This window comes from Phacochoerus africanus, chromosome 13, assembly GCF_016906955.1.
Source record: "Phacochoerus africanus isolate WHEZ1 chromosome 13, ROS_Pafr_v1, whole genome shotgun sequence".
NCBI lineage: Eukaryota > Metazoa > Chordata > Mammalia > Artiodactyla > Suidae > Phacochoerus > Phacochoerus africanus.
This window is the reverse complement of record NC_062556.1, coordinates 24,592,395-24,612,814: the sequence shown is the minus strand read 5'-3', so window position 1 is coordinate 24,612,814 and position 20,420 is coordinate 24,592,395. Positions and strand designations below refer to the sequence as shown.

The 20,420-nt window shown below is 41.4% G+C and overlaps 1 protein-coding gene across 2 annotated transcripts in view; it reads left to right on the top strand.

Annotated features, from left to right (window-relative positions):
• AKAP11 (A-kinase anchoring protein 11) overlaps window positions 1-16,982 on the top strand; it is a 49,201-nt gene extending 32,219 nt beyond the window's left edge. Inside the window, exons 8-12 of one of the 2 annotated variants that reach the window (XM_047755716.1) lie at window positions 676-831; window positions 4,163-4,246; window positions 5,051-5,097; window positions 9,656-9,816; window positions 13,367-16,982. In XM_047755716.1, coding sequence (XP_047611672.1) covers window positions 676-831; window positions 4,163-4,246; window positions 5,051-5,097; window positions 9,656-9,816; window positions 13,367-13,507 — 589 coding nt within the window. In that variant the 3' untranslated portion in view covers window positions 13,508-16,982. The remainder of the gene's footprint in view (window positions 1-675; window positions 832-4,162; window positions 4,247-5,050; window positions 5,098-9,655; window positions 9,817-13,366) is intronic. The other variant, XM_047755717.1, reaches the window with a different exon arrangement.
• The last annotated feature ends 3,438 nt before the right edge of the window (window positions 16,983-20,420 follow it).

Sequence of the window (20,420 nt, the reverse complement as noted above, 5' to 3'; positions counted from 1 at the left end):
CCCCTGGATTTTTCAGCAGCTCTTGTCAAAGCCATGACAAGCACTGCCTCTCTCTCACCTTAAGCTATCGGTCAGGGATAAACTGTCGAAGGGGCAAACGCAAGAACTGAACGGTGAATGGCATTTCTTGTGAAGATGAGAATGAAAATAGAAATGTCTTTTCATTGAGAAAAAAACGAGAAGGGTTGTGACCCCAGCTCCAAATCTTGAAGAGATTTGGCCCTTTTGATTATAAGCTTGACTTACAGTACTAGAATTCCTTGAGCTGTTTTCGTTGTTGCTGTTGTTCTGAAAGTCGAAAAAGGGGTAGTTTTTGGTGCAAGCAAAAATACTCCCTTACAAAGCCAATGACAGACTTAGGCGCTTGTCCTTCACAGCGATGCCTGTTGAAAATATGAACTGCTTAAAGAGAATTCAGATAAAAATGATGCACTCGAGATGGATCCTCGATGAGCAAGGTAAATTAGGGATGTTAACTGGTTATGTACTCCGTTAACTTTGAAACGAATATGCCCTCCTGCAAAGTCTCTTTATCGGCAGACACAAAGGGTTAGACAGACCACTAGTCTAACTCTGAACACCATTTCTTGTTTTCGTCATCTTTATCATCAAAGGCATAGTCTTTTCATTCAGAATCTGATGCTTATTTTTTCCTTCTTTTCTTTTCTTTTTTAGTCCAAAAGAAATAGAAGACTTGCAATCAGCGGAGTCTTTTGGTAGCCAGCAGATGAACCTCAGTATTGGTGATGACAGCACGGGAAGCTGGTCCAATTTAAGTTTTGAGGATGAACACCAGGATGAAAGCAGCAGTTTCCATCATCTAAGTGAAAGGTAAGTGCGGATTTTGTGTGTAATTGCATGGTTTAGGTACTCACACTTCAGAAGTGAGCTATACATTTACATTGGAGTTTGATTTTAAAATGCTGAATTTGAAAACCTATTATTATTTTCAAAGCGTGTTTTATTTTTCACACCGTATTTCTAACGGTCCTGACATTTATTAGATCTGATAATTAGCCGGGCTCATTTCCTTTGAATGTGCCAAGAGTTGGTTTGAAAAGTATTTCATACATTTGATTTTATACCTTTTAAGCTTTACCTGAACATCTCACAAATGTTTGAGGAAAAAATTTTCCTGCTCACTTTAAAGAGGGTACATTTTTTTTTTCTTTAAAGGATAGGAGGAAGACAGTTATCTATAAGAGGCATCGAAATGGGCCTGTAATTTTCTTGGTATCAGTTAAAAGTAGTATTCGTTTTTTGTTTTTTGTCTTTTTTTGTCTTTTTTTTTGCTATTTCTTGGGCCGACTCCCGCGGCATATGGAGGTTCCCAGGCTAGGGGTCTAATCAGAGCTGCAGCCACCGGCCTACACCAGAGCCACAGCAACGCGGGATCTGAGCCGCGTCTGCGACCTACACCACAGCTCACGGCAACGCTGGATCCTTAACCCACTGAGCAAGGGCAGGGACCGAACCCGCAACCTCATGGTTCCTAGTCGGATTCGTTAACCACTGCGCCACGACGGGAACTCCTGTTTTTTGTCTTTTTAGGGCTGCACCTGCCTCATATGGAGGCTCCCAGGCTAGGGGTCGAATTGGAGCTGTAGCCCCGGCCTATGCCACAGCCACACAGATCCGAGCCGGGTCTTCGACCTACACCACAGCTCATGGCAATGCCGGATCCTTAACCCACTGAGCGAGGCGAGGCCAGGGATCAAGCCCGCGTCCTCATGGATGCGAGTCACATTCGCTTCCGCTGAGCCACAGTGGGAACTCCCTAAAGTGGTGTCCTTTTGGGGAAGGATTCCTTACTTGTCCATTCAGGAAACAATGTAACCTGAGCGTGTATACCTGAATGACTGCACATACCTCAGCTCGTTACAAAAACAGGGCTTTGTACAGCCGAAGGCACTTCATCTATCATTTTCTTAGCGAACTTTGTTCCTAAAAACCGTTTTGGAATATCTTAGTAATTACGATACAGTCGTCTCTTACATTCTTAACTCTGTAAAGGCCTTCCTGACCAACCCACAAAATGCCCCAAACTCTTTATCCACATTACCTGATAATTGAAAATGACAAGTACTGCCCGTAGCTGAGCCTAGGGAGAGGAAGAGCTTCTCAGCCTGCCTCTTTCCGGTTAGGACCCATGTGGAGAGGACCCTGTGAGGCTTCCGTAGAGCAGAGCCCTTGGAATTGACTTACCAGGAGGGGGAGGTCGGAGGACTCTTGGAAGAGGGGGTGGAGAGCCTGAGGAAAAGAGATGGCCTTTCAGCTGTTGGAACACATCATCTCAGCGTATTTTGTTTTGACGCTTGGATTTACCAGTTAGGTATTAACTACTTTGTCATAGTTTCTTAAAATGTGACACACACCACCAATATCTTACAGACTCTACATCCAGAAAAGGCAGGCTTTGAAACTGGGCGCAGGAAGTGGGTGTTATTTCACAGATCATCATTTGGCCCCTCCCATAACGTTGGAATAGTCACCCTCAAAATCCTTCTCTCATTCGTCTCTGAGAAACAGGCTTCTAGAATTTCCCTGAGGGTTGATGCTTACGGAATTCTGGGGTAAAAGCAGGAAGACTAGGGTTAGAGGCTAGTGGCATTATGAGGACTGAGGACTGTAGCCCGTTGGACGGCTTGGTATGGAATGTTAACTGACTTGAAGAAAAGAGGGAGGCACCTGCCAGGGTCTGTCCTTGGTCCTTCCTCTCGAGCATTACTTTAGCAGTGATGCAAACACTCAAATATTTTGTAATTTTTGTAATTTTGTAATTTTTTTCTTTGCTTAGATAATCATTGTATTAATAGAAGTAAATATAGTGTTTAAGATGATTAATTTTCTCTTGCTCTTTGGCTCACAGCTGTCTGTCCATTCGGTATTTCCATATATTCTCATTTTTGGTTTGTCTGACAACAGACTACATGGGCAAAACTCTGGTTGGTGTAATGGTTTGATGATAGAGCTATATTTGTTTGAACTTAATGTTGAAAAGACTGATCAGTTTTAACATTTATTCACTAATGCATTGTGGATTGTGACAGTTTGATAGTGCTAGGGTTCATGTGGTCCAGGAACTATTTAGAACCTTTAAATAATCATCCCCTTTTTTGATAACCTTGTCAGTATTTCCTGATGCACAACAGATGATTGTATTACGTTAATTCACTTTTTAGAACCCAAATTTCGCTTTGTATAAATATTAATTTTTAATTGTCTAGTCTAAAACGGGGACATACAGCTGCTTATCACTGAAAACTAATGTGCTTACTAATTATTTTAATGATTAGAATTTTTAAAAATTGCATGTTTAGATTTTAACCTGAAAAGCTGCACTTAGTTGTGTTTCTGAACACAGTTGCTTTTTGTTTTGTATTGCTTTGCCGCACTTGGAGAACTTAGTTGCTCATTATGTCTTTGGAGTAGGTAGAGTACGAGGGTATCTGTGTGGCCTTAGTGACTGGCTGATTGGACAAGTGTAACGCTTGGTTAGACCTTGGTCATTCAGAATTCTGAAGAAAATGTATATTATTTGTCACCTACGGAATTCTACTTAATGTATGATATGAAGGTAACTGACATCATAAGAGTATTTTTAACATCAGAAGACATCTCTCCTCCCAGTGGCTAGAACAGGTCCATTTGGGACTGTGTCTTGGCGGCTGCCATCCCATGCCTTTCCCCATCCTCCACCCCAGCCCTGGCCCACCGCTCTTTGGAACATCTCAAGACCCGGGAGAATGTTCACCTGCGGTTTTTTGTTTTTAAACTTTCTCCAAGCCGAAGGGAGTTGGCTTTTTACCCTTCACAAGCTAAGCTTTGCCATAGACATTGAATTTCAATGCCAGACTCCTTCCCTATGGGTTCATTTGCTGTCCTGAAAGTCACTCCATTGTTTTAATCTGTAGAAGAAATAGAAATTGGGAATACTTTTCATAAACTATTGAGGACCAGTCAGGAAACGCCCATAGCTCCGAAGCCGTCAGGCCTCGTGTTCAGTAGCGGTGATGTGCTCTCCGCGGCTCTGCAGACGCTTCACCCACTGGGGCTCAGAACCTCCGCAGTTACCCACTGCCGGACACTGTTCCAAGGAAAACCAGGGGCATCTTCAGCATTCGCTTTCTAGTTCAGCTCTGTTCTCTTCTTCCTCTGGCAGTAATGGTAACAGCAGTAGCTGGAGCAGTCTTGGTTTAGAAGGAGATTTGTATGAGGACAATTTATCCTTTCCAACATCAGACAGGTTGGTCCAGTCCAGAAACCTAAACACTGACGAATCTTTCACCACTAATGCATGACGTCATGTTCTTAAAAGAATGTGGGTGACAGTGCCAATATGTATCCAACCTGCTTGCCTCCTGTATTTGACATGATTCTGCTTGACAAATTTACATCTAATGAAAAAATTCAACTATGCTAAGATATGACTGACATCTAATCACAAAATATATCATTTTTATGCATGTGTTGCACTGCTTGCTGTTTTTCATTCTACCAATTACTGTTTCATTAAAAAGAGCTTGCTTCCTACAGGATTTCTGTTGTTTGGGTTTGGTTTTGGTTTTTGTCTACTGTTTGATTTCATTTATAAGAAAGGTATAGGAAAAATGTGTTTTTGCTATGTTAAAAATGTATCTAAATCACATTAGCAGAAGCATTAATAAATAATTATTCATGGAATTTTGTGATATTCAAATGCTATAAAATTAGAATATTTCGGCTTCAAATTATTTAAAATTCAATTTTATTTTATAATTAACTTTGTGCTCTCTATACGTAACACAATCAGGTAGAACTTCTCGGTTGTTGATAACTTACCTTTAAGCATCATTTGTCATTGAGATTTTAACATGAAATGGTGTGAGAAGCAAAGCCTCCTTTTTTAATCGTCATTTCTGCCCTTTTAAAATGTCACATATCATGTTGTAACATTCATTCTTTCCCACATTTTAAGAATTGGTTTCAATGCCGTTACTAATTAATGCTTTTTTTTTTAAAAAAAACAAAAAACAAAAAAAACCCCCACGTCTGCTCTTCGTTTGAAAAGTGATGGGCCAGATGATAAAGATGAAGAGCGTGACGATGATGCAGAAGGTAACTGACAGTTTGTTCTGCCGAATGTTTGAATGTCTTTGTAATAAGGTTCTTTTAGAAGAGTCTTTAATGTTTATATCTGTGCGTTTTCATCAGGTGGGTGCCGGGTTATTACAAATCAGGATTTTGACATTTCACGTCAGGGTATTCTTGGACTGATCTATCCTGGTCCGATCCTTGATTGACCAGTTCGCATTATTTGATTGCCAAGCTAATGAGTTACTCATCAGTTTAAAGACGAACTCCTTTAAAAGAATTATTCAGTTATTTGAGAGAGAAATTTATGATGTTCTGTATAATTATCTTTTTCAAAATATAAAATTCTGGAGTTCCTGTGGTGGCGCAGTGGTTAACGAATCCGACTAGGCACCAGGAGGTTGCGGGTTCGGTCCCTGCCCTTGCTCAGTGGGTTAACGATCCGGCGTTGCCGTGAGCTGTGGTGTAGGTTGCAGACGCGGCTCGGATCCCGAGTTGCTGTGGCTCTGGTGTAGGCTGGTGGCTACAGCTCCGATTCAACCCCTAGCCTGGGAACCTCCATATGCCGCGGGAGCGGCCCAAGAAATAGCAACAACAACAACAACAACAAAAAAGACAAAAGACAAAAAAAAAGTATATATGTATATAAAATTCTTACTTACAAGATAAAATGTATTTTAATTGTTGTATGTCGTAGTTTTTTTTTTTTCCTTCCAAGCCAGTAATTACTAGAATTTGTCTTTGATGTTAATTTTTTTTTGTTTTTTTGTTTTTTGTTTTTAGGGCCGCACCCATGGTATATGGAAGTGCCCAGGCTGGGGGCTGAATTGGAGCTGCAGCTGCTGACCTACACCACAGCCATGGCAACGCAGGATCCTTAACCGACTCATCGAGGCCAGGAATCAGACCTGCATCCTCGCAGATACTAGTCGGATTTGTTTCTGCTGCACCACAACAGGAACTCCCCTGATGTTAATCTTAAAATCACTTCTTCCTTCCCTCAGTTTCAGTCTTAACACACACACACACACACACATTTTTGAAGACAATAATCATTTCTTTCTTGAATGAACAGAGTTCCAAATATCTAAGTGCTAGATACCTTTGGTCACAGAGTTCTGGGCTGTGATTTGTGTTCTTAGTTCAGATATATTAGAATATCTTGATCAAATCTCAGAAACTTTTCATGTTTTCATTGTATTTGGATCGTTATTGAATTTTTTGCAGAAATTTTATTTTTCCTTAATTCTGAAAATACCAATAATGTCTTCTACACAATAGCACATAAGAACATTTGTATTGCTTCAGACATTTGTTTTTGAATTAGTGGTTTTTTTTGTTTGTTTGTTTGTTTTTTTAGCCGCCCCATGGCATATGGAATTCCTGGGCCAGGGATCATATCCGAGCCACAGACGAGACCTAAGCCGCAGCTTCAGCAATGCTGGATCCTTAATCCACTGTGCCGGGTCACGGATCAAACCTGTGTCCCAGTGCTCCTAAGATGCCACTGATCCCGTGGCACCACTGCAAGAACTCTGAACCAGTTTTTTTGGTTTTTGTTTTTGTTTTTTTAAATCATCTCTTTAGAAATAGGCAAACTGAGGAGTTCCTTTTGTGGCTCAGTGGGTCAAGAATCCCGCTAGTATCCATGAGCACGTGGGTTCCATCCCTGCCCTTGCACAGTGTGTTAAAGGATCAGGCGTTGCTGTGAGCTGTGGTGTAGGTCGAAGACTTGGCTTGGATCTGGGGTTGCTATACCTGTAGTGTAGGCTGGCAGCTGTAGCTCTGATTTGACCCCTCGCCTAGGAAACTCCATATGCTGCAGGTTCAGCCGTTTAAAAAAAAAAAAAAAAGAAGAGGCAAACTGAGAAAATTGCTACAACAAATTTCTTAAAATGTACTTAATGACACCTGAGCTCCAGTCAGTTTTATCACCAGTTATATTTTTTGTTTGTTTGTTTAGGGATGTCATGAACCAATTTTTGAGCCAAAATGCTCAGACCTAAGATTATTATTTTTATTATTCCTTTTTTATCAGTTCCAATGCCTCTGCTGAGTAGCCATTCTTCATACAATAGGGCTTCTAGAAGTAAGTTTTTTTTTTTTTTCTCATCAGATATATGAAATAGGAGTAGGGCAGTGTTTTTAGAGTTATGAATAGGCTAGGTAATATTTGCTTTTTTTTTTGTTGACTGAAAAAGTTTTGACTTTGTATAGAAGAGGTGCGTACTTTTTCCTGAGTGTTACCTGTGAGCACAGCTGTCCCAAAGGCTGTAGACACAGTATAAATACGTGTGGTGGTTATTTTTTTTTGCAGAAACCTAGTTATTACCTACCTAACTTGTCTGAGGAATGATTTGCAAGAAAAGAAAATACAAGTTAATAATAAATATAAAATTCATTAAAAAATTTTACTTTTGGCACGAGCCAGGTTGTTCAGCATTTTTTTTTTTTTAATTTGGTAAGTAGATGTAACTGGGAGGTTAATTTTATGTAGATACATCATGACTCAGCTTTGAGACAATGGTCATCCCTCATATAGAAAATTATAACTGACTTTCAAATTCGTTAAATTAGAAATTGGTAATCTAGGAGATTGATGTGGATTTATGAAAAATTCAATATTATGGAACTCCTAAGGCAGCCAACTTCATTTTTTTGGGGTATTTTTTTGTAGCTGTAGGATGTCAGTTCCTTCTCTGTTCACTAGTTTTGAGTAACCTCTCTAAAGAAAGAGGTCACTCTTGGGCCAGGCAACCAGGAACCCACTTGGTAGAGAGAAGCTTTCAATCCCATGACCTCTGCAGGATTACACAATGCCCAGAGACCACGTCTGGTACCATCATGTACCAGATCCAATTTTTTTGTTTGTTTTTGTCTTTTTGTCTTTTTAGGGCCACACCTGTGGCATATGGAGGTTCCCAGGCTAGGGGTCGAATGAGAGCTGTAGCCGCCGGCCTACAGCACAGCCACGGCAGTGTGGGATCCGAGCCAAGTCTGTGATCTACACCACATGGATCCTTAAACCACTGAGTGAGGCCAGGGATCGAACCCGCGTCCTCTTGGATGCTAGTCAGGTTTGCTAAACACTGAACCATGATGGGAACTCCCAGACCCATTTTTGACTGAGAGTCAGAGGGAAGAGAGGAGAGGATTTATAACACACTTATAATGTGGACACATCTTTTAAAATGAAAAATTAGGGGCCAGTACGAATCCTCAAAATGATTAACAGTGGTCTAGAATGGCCTGAAAACTGTAAAAAAGAATCAGGAACATTCTCCGACAGACGTCCGTGACTGGGGCAGATTGGGCCGTGTCTGCCAGGATGCCCTGCCACGCACCTCCCGTGGGGAGGGCCCAGCTCTGCACTGCTGATTGCCCGGCCATCACTAAGCGGCAGTGGTAAACCATGGTATCGGCCCACATGTCATTAGTTTTATCGTCAATGGGATTCATCCTTTTTTTATGTTGAAAACATAATGTTCATTGAAAAAATACACTTGAGCACAATGTCTTATGTATAATAGGGGTGCCCCAGGAAGCCTGGTTTGGCTTTTGGGCTGTAAGTGGTTGCATATGACTCAACCCCACTCCTCCCACCCCCCACCCTCCCCACCACCCATATTTTTGCCCAAAGAGTGATGGGATTAAGAACACAGAGTCAGACCACCTGTGTTTATACCCTGGCTCAGCCACTTCCCAGCTGTAAGGCCCTGGATCTCCCTCTGCCTCAGATTCCCTCACCTGCAAAGTGAGGATAATAGTTCCTACCTCATAGGTGGTTGTGAGGATTAAAGGAGTTTTTGTATCCAAAGAACTTAGGACAACAGTTAGGATTTAACATGTGCTGTATAAGAGTTCACTGCTGCTGCTGTCTCCCTTAGTGCAGAAAGCTTTCTTAAAGTCCATTTAATATATTTATTTGAGGTTTTTATTTGTGTTTCATTTATGTTTTGATTGTGATTGTAGCTTTTTGGTTTCATTTTCTCTTGTTTTATCTGTGGATTATATTTTAATACAAAGGACGGCATTTGTGAATTTGCCGCTTGAATTCAGCACCTTGGACTAGAGTTTTGCATTGGTGCTGTTGCAAATGATCAGTTATTCCTTTGGTTTAGCATTATTTTGCCCTTTGAAAGGAATCCTTTGGTTGATGTTACGGTGCACCTAAGATGAAATTTCTTGGAGTTCCTGTCGTGGCTCAGTGGTTAATGAATCTGACTAGGAACCATGAGGTTGCGGGTTTGATCCCCGGCCTTGCTCAGTGGGTGAAGGATCCGGCGTTGCCGTGCGCTGTGGTGTAGGTTGCAGATGCGGCTCGGATCCAGCGTGGCTGTGGCGTAGGCCGGAGGCTACAGCTCCAATTAGACCCCTAGCCTGGGAATCTCCGTATGCCGCAGGAGCGGCTATAGAAAAGGCAAAAAGACACACACTCACAAAAAAAAAGAAAAAGATGAAAATTTTCCCAGAATTCTTTGGAATCTTAAGAAATGGAAACCGTTTGTGTATCTTTGGAAACAAGAGTATTGAGAGTTGAATTGGTGAGCTTCACTTCTTATTGTTTGAATTTAAATGCCAGATTTGGAACAGGATGGAAAGACTCTGCTAATCTCGAATATTGACATGGAGCCCTGCACAGTGGACCCCCAGCTGAGGGTTATTCTTCAGTGGCTCGTTGCCTCCGAGGCAGAAGTTGCAGAGCTTTATTTTCACGACTCTTCGAAGAAGGAGTTTATACGAGTGAGTACCTGCCTTATAGGGTGGTTGTGAGAATATAGTGTATGATGTTTTTGTCACATGGTTGATCTCATACGATGCCCCCTGATAGGAAGTGGGTAGATGCTTGGGTCGTAGAATGCAGTGGTTGGGCTTGGATCTCAGCCCTGCCCCTCCCAGCCAGTGTAACCGTGGGCGCGTTAACCAATCTCCTTATCTGTCCTGTGGGTGTGAGAAGAAGGACAGGGGTCACTTTGAGTATTTAAAAGGGTTCTAATAATGGAACATTCAGGTTTGATGCACTAGCAGAGTATTTTTGAGAACTTACTGTGTGACAAGTACCATGTTAGTCAAGATTTTTCGTTTACAGTCTTAAGTATTTTGTCTAAGAATTTTCCCTGTGAGAACTTTGGTTAGTCTCACTATAGAGTAGGCCAAAGAATAACCAACGTAAAATGATCAATAATAATAAAAAAGGAATGGTCATGTTACTCTTGATTCCTGGTTCAGAATTTACAAAGATGTTGTTGAAATATGTGCTATCATGCAGAGAAATTTGGGGGGGGGGCAGTTCCTGCTGTCGTACAGTGGGTTAAGGATCTGGCATTGCCACAGCTGTGGCTCAGATTTGATCCTCGGTCTGGGAACTTCCTTATGCCATGGGTGCGGCCAAAACAAGAAGAATAATTTTTTTGCAAATTTTTTTTTTAAATGAAATCCCAGCATGATTTTTTTTAATTTATTTATTTTAAATTACTCAAATGAATTTGTCACATCTGTAGTTGTATAATGATCATAACAATCTGATTTCACAACCCAAGCACATCCCCCCACCCCCCCCAGAATTTTTTTTGCATTTTGTTGTTTGTTTTCATTTAGATTTTTTTTTTTTTCCAGTATAGATTTCTGTTTTGAGGCAGAAGGAAAAAAATAAAGGGACTCTGAGGAAATAAATTATCTAGGAGATAAAATGGGTAGAGAAAGTACTAAGAACTGACCTGAGGGAGGCCGACATCTTCAAGGCATTTGTCTTGGATAAACTGAGGGCGAAGGTCTTAGACGTGATGCGCTGGCCTGAGGGCACCTCATCCCCATGTAACCTAAGGAAACATTCTTGCAGTTCCTCAACGCGTGAAACACAGCCTATAACCCAGCAGCGGTCCACCTAGATGTGTACCCAAGAGGAATGAAAACCTCTGTCCATGGCAGTGTCCTGGGCCCAAAGTGGAAACATCCCCAGTGGATGAATGAGAAGCATACATATGCAGTGGAATATTAATCTGTCAGTAAAAAGGAACGAAGTAGAGACATGCTGTACCGGGGAGCATGAAATCATCACGTTAAGTGAAAGAAGCCAGTCACAAAAGACCATATATTTTACGATTACATTTATATGAAATGGCCCAAATAGGCAAATCTATAGACAGAAAGTACATTAGTAGTTGCCTAGAGTTAAGGGAGGTGAGAAGAATGGGGAACAATTACTAACAGGTGGGGATTTTGTGTGTGTGTGTATGTGTGATAAAAATGGCCTAAGGAGTTCCCTGGTGGCCTAGCAGGTAAGGGTCTGCTGTCACTGCTGTGGTGAGGGTTTGAGCCCTTTCCTGGGAACTTCTGCATGCCATGAGTGTGGCCAAAAAAAAAAAAAAAGATCACTTTGGCCTTCCCGTTGTGGCACAGTGAAACTAAGACTCTGCAGCAGTTCGGGTCACTGCAGAGGCACGGATTCAATCCCTGGCCTGGCACAGTGAGTTTAAAGGATCTGGCATTTGCCGCAGCTGTGGTGTAGGTCACAGCTGCAGCGTGCCTTTAATCCCTGGCCCATGAACTTCCATTTGTTGTGGATGCAGCCATTAAAAAAAAAGTCCTAATGTTGATCATGGTGATGGTGGCATTTAACTCTGAGAATGTGCTAACAGTTATTGACTGGGATTCCTTAAATGGGTGAATTCTATCGCAATAAAACTTTGTTAAAAAGGTTAAGCATATTGATGTTACCAAAACACTAGTTTTTCCAGAGCTAACTAGAAAATAATACGAGTGAAGATGTTCTGATTGGTGACGACAGCTTATTTAAACCTGTATTCATTTACTTTAAAAAAAAAAAAAAATTGAGGTAGGATCTCCTACCGGGGCTTCATGATAATGATCCTGACTGGTATCCATGCGGACATGGGTTCGATCTCTGGCCTTGCTCAAGGTTAAGGATCCGGCCTTGCTGTGGTGAGGTGTGGTGTAGGTGGCAGACGCTGCTTGGATCCCATGTTGCTTCTGCTCTGGTGTGTGCCTGCAGCTGCAGCTGTAGCTGTAGCTCCAATTGGACCCCTAGCCTGGGAACTTCCATATGCCGTGGGTGTGGCCCTAAAAAGACAAAATAGATAAATAAATGTAAAGGTTAAGTGTAACTGACATATAACATTGTATTAGTTTAATGTGTACAATGTAATGATCTGATATTTGTATATATTGTGAAATGATCGCCACAATATTTAATATTTATTTACTTTGGGGGTTTTTTTTGAGGTGGGGGGGGAACATTAACATTTATTTTATTTTCTGCTTTTTAGGAATGTACCCACAGCATATGGAGGTTCCCAGGCTAGGGGTCCAATTGTAGCTGCAGCTGCCAGCCTACACCACAACCACAGCAATGCAGGATCCGAGCAGAGTCTGCTCCCTACCCCACAGCTCATGTCAACACCCTATCCTTAACCCCTGAGCAAGGCCAAGGATCAAACCCACGTCCTCATGGACACTAGTCCAGTTCCTAACCCGCTGAACCACAATGGGAACTCACACTAACATTTCTTAACTTAGAAAGTCATGTTTCCGTTGAGGCTAATGTGCTTATTCCAGGGGAAAAAAGCACATGACATGTTGTGGAAGGAAAATCCATATCCTTTTCTTAAGCTTGACATTGTCTATTATTTTATGTTCCTAATTGAGGGTGCGGCAGATGTAATTAGTTAGGTTAAGAATTTCCTGAGAAATGTAGCCTTTATATGCCCACAGAGACTCTGCCAGGTGAGGTTTGTGGAGTTCTGTCACCAGCCATCCCAAAGTATCACTCTGTGAAGGCGTGTATCTATAAAGGCCAGGCAGGAAAAATGTTTAATTTGTGTAAGGGTGTGATGTTTAGGGAGGAAGACTTTGTTATAACTGGGAGAGTGTTTTACCACCAAGAGCAGGATTCTTAGTTTTATCTGATGTTAAAAATAAAAACTTTGGAGTTCCCGTCGTGGCGCAGTGGTTAACGAATCCGACTAGGAACCATGAGGTTGCGGGTTCGATCCCTGGCCTTGCTCAGAGGGTTAAGGATCCGGCATTGCCGTGAGCTGTGGTGTAGGTTGCAGACGCGGCTTCGGATCCCGCGTTGCTGTGGCTGTGGTGTAGGCTGGCAGCTACAGCTCCTATTAGACCCCTAGCCTGGGAACCTCCACATGCTGCGGGAGCGGCCCAAGAAATGGCAAAAAAGACCAAAAAAAAAAACAAAAAACAAAAAAACAACAAAAAAACAACACCTTTATGAAAACTGTTTTTGGTTAATGTTTCACTTGTCCGTCTTTCTCCCTAGCTTTCAAAACGATTACAAGAAAAAGGCTGCAAAGTGGGAGACGTCCTGCAGGCTGTGCTTAAATACTATGAAGTGGTGGAGAAGTCATCCAGCGAGGAGAGATGCAAGTCCCTGTTTGACTGGCTCTTAGAAAATGCATAGAACAAACTCCAAACCAGTATATCTTATTTTCTTTTTTTGTCTTGGAAGAGGAAGGAACAGATAAAGATACATAGGGTACAATTCGAATAGTGAATAGTAACATTTACAGTGAATCAGGAGGAAAGTAAATACAGCTTTTGAAGTGCATTGCGTCATCATACAGTGTATATAGTTCATACTTTTGTAATCTATCAAATATCACCTTCCTTTCTTCTTCTCTACACATGTGTAGTATGTTATGATCCTAAGAACATGTGTTTGAAGGAAGTTCTAAGCATGAGTCTTTCAGGGACATTGACTGACAGCATTCTTGTTGTATCCAAATAGTGCTGCTAGAAATTGCACTGAGGTGGCTGAGGGTGGGTTCCAGGGATAAAGAGTTAGAATTTTGCTCCTTTGCAAGCAAATGGTTTCCTATTAATAACTAATCTGACATCAGAAAATAGCATTCGAGCTAATTTTTTTCCTGTTATTTTTTTGGTTTGTTGTTCTATTTTTAAGGGTTAATTTCATTTTCATAGTTCAGCTATTGGTAGCTTCTTGAGTCCCCCAAGTTATTTAATTTCTTAGAAACATTCATATTTTGGGTTTCTATAAATACCGTAAATGACAGTTTCCCCATCTTTCCATCAAATGACATTATTTGCTAATGTTGCCAATTGTTCTGGCACGAAAGCGAGTGTGTGTGTGTGTGTGTGTGTGTGTGTGTGTGTAAAGGAGAACTTTAACCTTGCTAGTGGCTGGTGCCCTCTTTTACTCTTTTCTTGGTTAGAAACCCACTGTTAATATTAAAAAGGTGCTTTAAAATAAAATGTCTATAAAGATTGTGCAGTAAGAATTTTTATTTCTTTTTGACTATTTTAGGTCCCCAACTTATCCTATAAATGAAAATAAAGGTGCAAAATATTGACATTTTAAGAATTAATATTAATTTGGAAATGAATTTAGAAAAACCCAGTGACGATTTTCATTGTTGAGATTTTGGAGAAAAAAAAACCCTCTACTTTAGCAAAGATAAGCTTTTTCTAGGAAAAAAATGGGACCCCCCCCTCCCCTCCTCAATAAACTGTATCTGCACTGTTTTATAAAGTCCTCTGCTAAGGTGTTTCTGGGCTCTGCATTTTCTTCTGCTTGTCTTTAGTAACTACAAGTTGACTCGGAGGGCCAGGATTGTCTTCTCGTTTTGTACGTGAGGGTATGTGTGTGTGAATTTTTGGTTCTTCCATTAGCACATTTTGTAATCTAGAGGAATTCACTTTTTGTTGGAGGCTTTGGTTTTGCTCTGTTACACTGTCTTTTTTCCTGAGCACCGACTGTTTTGAAAGCCGCACAAAGTCTAGAAGACATAGCACCTGCCAGGTGACAAGGAGTAAGAGCCCTTACATTAGTTTGAATTAATAATTATAGCAGAGAAACTGTTTTGTTGCTTTTTAAGAAAAATGCCAACATCATATATCGAGGTTACATTATCTAAGCTTTGGTTTTTCTCAGCTTAAGATAAAGAAGTAGAGCCAGGCCTTAAAAAGAAATTTTCCTAAAATTTCTGCAGGTATTTTTTAAGACGGAGAAATGCAGGAAATGTTAGAGAACCAGGACCGATTCTGTCTTTGGCTTCTCAGAACGTGCGATGCAGCAGCACTGGACTGGATTTTTAAAGGTTAGGAACCACGTTGTTCAATAGGTTAGTGGATGATTCGGTTTAGATTGGATTTTTACAAGTATATACCTGTCCAGTCGTGTTGAGTAACTTCGATGTATGTTTGGGTTTGATTCACCGCAAAACCGAGTTCTGAATTTCTTTTGAACTGAAGGGACAGTATATTAGTTACGTAAAACTTGGTGTGCTTGAAAATGTTTGCTTGTTCCTCTTACGGTAATAATCATTTTGCGGTGACCTTTTCCTCTTCTCCTCACACCTTTGTGTTGCTTGCTTTTGCGGAGGCCGTGCTGGATGCAGAGTCCCCTTCTTCAGGCGCTGTGGAATGACAGGCCGGCCTTAGATCCTAGCATGCCTGGTTCTCATCCCAGGACCTCCCCACTCGTATCAGTTCAGGGCAGGGTGTAGGGAAAAATACTAAGTGTTGGCAGATGTGAAAGGACAGTGTGAGTTAAGCTTGTTACGTAGAGAGAGGACCTTTGAGTTTGGAGCGCTGTCTTTTGTTCAAGAACAGTCTAAATTTCCTTTGTTTAAAGGCACTTTGTGATTTTTTTCCAAAGACGTTGTAGATCTGTTTGGTGGCTCACGCTTCAGAACGGCTCTGTTGGTTGAGGACAGCTCTGTCTTATTTTATTAAAAACCGACTTGACTTCATTTTATTAGGACATCGTAACGTTGCCATTCTGCATACTCTGGCCCTTCTGAAACACCGTGTCTCCTTCAGAACTGTTAAAAGTTGTGATGTGCTTTGGGTTGAAGTCTCTGTTGATCCGTTCCAAAACCACGGGAGGATCTGTGGAAAGAAAGCGAAGGCGGCCTTGAGGGCAGGTTTTTAGACTGAGACGGGAGCAGTTCTTGCATGTTTTTCTTCTTCTCAAGCCCAGTTTAAATTGCATTTCTATTTGGGGTATTTTTAATTTTGATTTTGAAAAATATTAATGCAGAAGGAATTATTTATGTATATAAATCATGGAAGCAAATTACAGTATCTGTCAGATGGTTTGATAGGATTTAATGGAGTAGTGAAATCTTTGAGAATATTCACTCAGTGAATATATGTGATAACATAACATATGTCCATCTAGAACGCAAATGTCTTCTTAGTTCATGATTTAGCAAATACTCTTCTTCCACAATGAAAATGATCATTTTCCCATCTATTTTGTTTTTTCAAGTGACACTTTCCACAGAATTTAAAAAAAAAAAATGCATCCATATTGAGAGGGTAGGGAAGAGACTTTCTGTTTCAAACCCTGTCCACCTGTCATCAGCACAAGAGAATCAGCACTTCCGTGGGAACGAATGAGGTTGTACTAAAGTGAAATGCGTTTTTTCTCGTTTTTAGCAGAAGACCCTGCGCACATTTACTCACTCACTGTACTCCTGCTCCAGAGATGCAGATTCGGTGTCTGCCACGCTCGTCACTTTATTTATTTATTGTTTTTTACCATCCATGTACATTCCTTTCACATGGGTAGAATCGTAGTTCTTGAAGTTCATTGTTTTTGTTTTGATGTTTGAATACTATTTAATATCGGGCTTTAATATTGCTGGATTTGCTCCCTTTGGTTACTTGTGCAGTGTTAAAAGTAATTCACACTCTTGTTTAATATACCAGATATTCTAGCAAAAGCCGCTTTGAGAAATTGTAGCTGTTTATTTGACTGTACTGAATTACGACCTTAAGGTCTCGTATTGTACAACAGTTAACTTTCTCTTTTTGCTTTTCAGTAATATGTTCACTTACCAAAATATGAACTTTAGGATGCACTAAAATTTTGTTTTAGCAGTGGCTCAAAATAAACATTTCAGAAATTACATCTGTCATAATTTGCAGTGAATTCTCTTTCATCTTTTTCCAGTGGTTTAGGTCTGGGATCTTTCTCTCCCAGCCAAGAATTCCCCAATAAACTTGAGGTGCCCAGCCTTGGTTTTCCTTCTGTGATACCTTGATAGCAAACTCGGTACTGAACTAAAACAAAGGCGCTGAAATGGAATTGCTGTTGTAGAAGATACATTGAATAACCTCGATGCCTCTAACGTGGTCTTTAAGAACAGAAGCTGGGAATTTTTTTTCTTTTTTTTTTATTTTTTTATTTGTCTGCACCTGTGGCCTATGTAAGGTCCCAGGCTAGGGGTTGAAACAGAGCTATAGCTGCTGGCCTACACCACAGCCACAGCAACACAGGATCTGAGCCGTCTCTGCAACTGACCTACACCACACCTCATGGCAACCCTGGATCCTTAACCCACTAAGCGAGGCCAGGCATTGAGCCTGCGTCCTCCTCGTGGATGCTAGTCAGATCTGTTTCCTCTGAGCCACGATGGGAACTTCTAGGAATATTTTTAATTGGACACTGGATCCTAACTTCTGATTCAGGTACCTCTGAAGGCTGACAGAAGTGACTTTGAGAGGGTCTTTGCCCAGTCGGTTTTGGATTTTAGCGCAGAGTGGCATACTCTGATCGCCTTGAATTCGAGTGTGTTAGGAAATTCTGGCCTGGATTGAGCACACCTTCCATGGGATACAGAGTTTATACCTCTGTCATGCTGTGTCGCATCAGGCACTTGAAAGTTAGGTGCTGGTTGTTCATTCTTGATGGCATTTGACTCTGTTGTAAGGATTTTAAGCTGAGCAATTAGAGAATGATTTTCTAGTTTTCATGACTGTTGCACACTGCTCACACATAGTGATGGCCTGTAATGGCTTGGGTGTGAGTGCATTCCAGGCACCAAGAAAACAATTAAAAAAAATGCTGAGAAACCACAAGCAAGATTCCTTAGACTGTATTTCCAGCAAGGAAAAAGATTTCAAAATGCATGGGACGTAGTGACAAAATGACGTTTGAACAGTTTTGCACATGGGATCATTTGTCATCTCTGTTCAGCTGGGATGGGGAGGAGGGTGAAGGGACAAGGCTTTAGGAGCCACCTCACACTTTTTAAAGTCTGAAAGATGGAAAACATCACAGGTCCAAGGACGAATGTACTTTTGGTGCTGTTACACAGAAGGGTAGGAGTGCACATGTCTGAGCTTTTTTTTTTTTAAGTGTAGTTGATATGCCGTGTTGTACCAGTTTCTGCTCTACAGCACAGTGACCCAATCTCACACACACACACACACACACACACACACACTCATTTTCTGATCCTATCTCCCATCATGTTCCATCCCCAGAGATTGGCTCTAGTTCCCTTTGCTGTACAGGGGGACGTCGTTATAACCTCTTAGCTTATGGCAGCATCTCAGGAGCAATGAAGAGTTCAGGAAGGCTACTCCTTGGGGTGGGGGTTGCATTTTTTTTCTCCATGCTTTGCGGTTTGTCATCTCCTCACTCTCATTTTACTTTTATGCTCTGGGGCAACAAGGGTAATATTGGAAATTGGAAAGAGATAAAAAGAGACATTTTCAAGAGAGGGTTAGAGCCTCAAATTTGACTTTTTAGGTTCTCCTTCCTTCCCCTCTCTACCCCACCCCCCGCGCTTCTTTTAAACAGACACCTAGATTTCTTAGTTTAGAGCAAGAGGTTAAAATTAGACTCCTGAGCTGAGTTCTACCCACTGATATGCTTATGCTTTGGTCCAGTTTGAATATGATAAAAAATAAATAGAAATCTGATTTTTAAAATAAATGCCACTTAAAAATAAAGAGATCTCACATTTAAATAAATTTTGTAGCTCCTGAAACATCATCAGATGCCCTGGAATACCAGTCGGACTCCCAGTGGCAACAGTGTGGAAGGCGCTGAACCATGATCGCTCCTCTAGTCCAGGCTTAGGTTTCTTTTTTGCCTCTGGCATGACGTGCTCCAGTTGCCCATTCGTGTTGCCCGCTGGGGCCCTAGAGATGTTGAGATGCAACAGACGTAAAGCAGATGAGGTAACTGATGTGCTTAGAAAAGCTGAGCAAGTATTCTGGCAAACTCTTCCTTCCTCTAGGGTTGCTCAAGGAGGGGAAGGAGAGCAGAAATTACAGACTTGGTGAGTTTATTGCTCCTGAGCAGAAAACCAATCATAATTGTTAAAAGCCTAGTTTTTTTAAGTATGTAGAGAAGAAAGAGGGGAGACGAGTGTAGATGTACCAAGAGCAGATTTTTATCAGATTCACATTTCCCTTTGCCTGCCTGCCTGCCTGCCTTCCTGCCTGCCTGCCTGCCTTCCTTCCTTCCTTCCTTCCTTCCTTCCTTCCTTCCTTCCTTCCTTCCTTCCTTCCTTTTTCCTTCCTTGGTTTTTTAGGGCCATGCCCACGGCATATGGAAGTTCCCAGGCTAGGGGTTGAATTGGAGCTACAGCTGCAGCTTACACTTTAACCACAGCAACGTGGGATCCGAGCTGCATCTGCGACCCATACCACCGCTCACTGCTCACTCAGTAGGTTAACACCGGATCCTTAACCCACTGAGCGAGGCCAGGGATTGAACTCCCGTCCTCCTGGATACTAGTAGGATTAATTTCTGCTGCGCCACAACGGGAACTCCCCACATTTCCTTTTTCAGTAGAACTATACTGTGGGCATGTTAGAATACCAGAGACAGAGTATCTGTTTAAATGAGGCATTTTATATGATGAAAGCAACAAGTAATTGTGGCTTCCTGGCTTTTTGAAAATGCAAAACAAGAGTTTGATTAGCAGTCTGCTCAACGGTTATGCTAGAAGCCAAAGGAGAATAACTTCAAAGAGCTGCTTAAAAAAAAAGTCAAATCTAGACATCCATATCCTTCTAAATTATTTTTTGAAAGTGAACATAAAATTAAGACAATTTCTAACAGACTGAAAGAGTACACTTAACAGTGCTGGGAAGAAAAGTGGTGGAAGTGGATACTCCTTTCATAAGGAAATTGAGCTCCAAGGAAGCAGGGAAGAAGCAATGTTTAAAAAAAAAATCAAAATACTGCAGTTCCCATCACGATACAGCAGAAACAAATCCGACTAGGAACCATGAGGTTGCGGGTTCGATCCCTGGCCTTGCTCAGTGGGTTAAGGATCCGGCGCTGCCGTGAGCTGTGGTATAGGTCGCAGACATGGCTCCGATGCCGCGTGGCTGTGGCTCTGGTGTAGGCCGGCAGCTACAGCCCCAATTGGACCCCTAGCGTGGGAGCCTCCATGTGCTGCAGATGCATCCCCTCACAAAAAAAAAAAAAAAAAAAAAAAAAAAAATCAAAGTGGAAAGTGAAAGAAAAGAATCAATGACCTAAATGCAATTTGTGTTCATTTCATCATCCTATTTACTGTTTACGGCAAACATACAGGTCATTG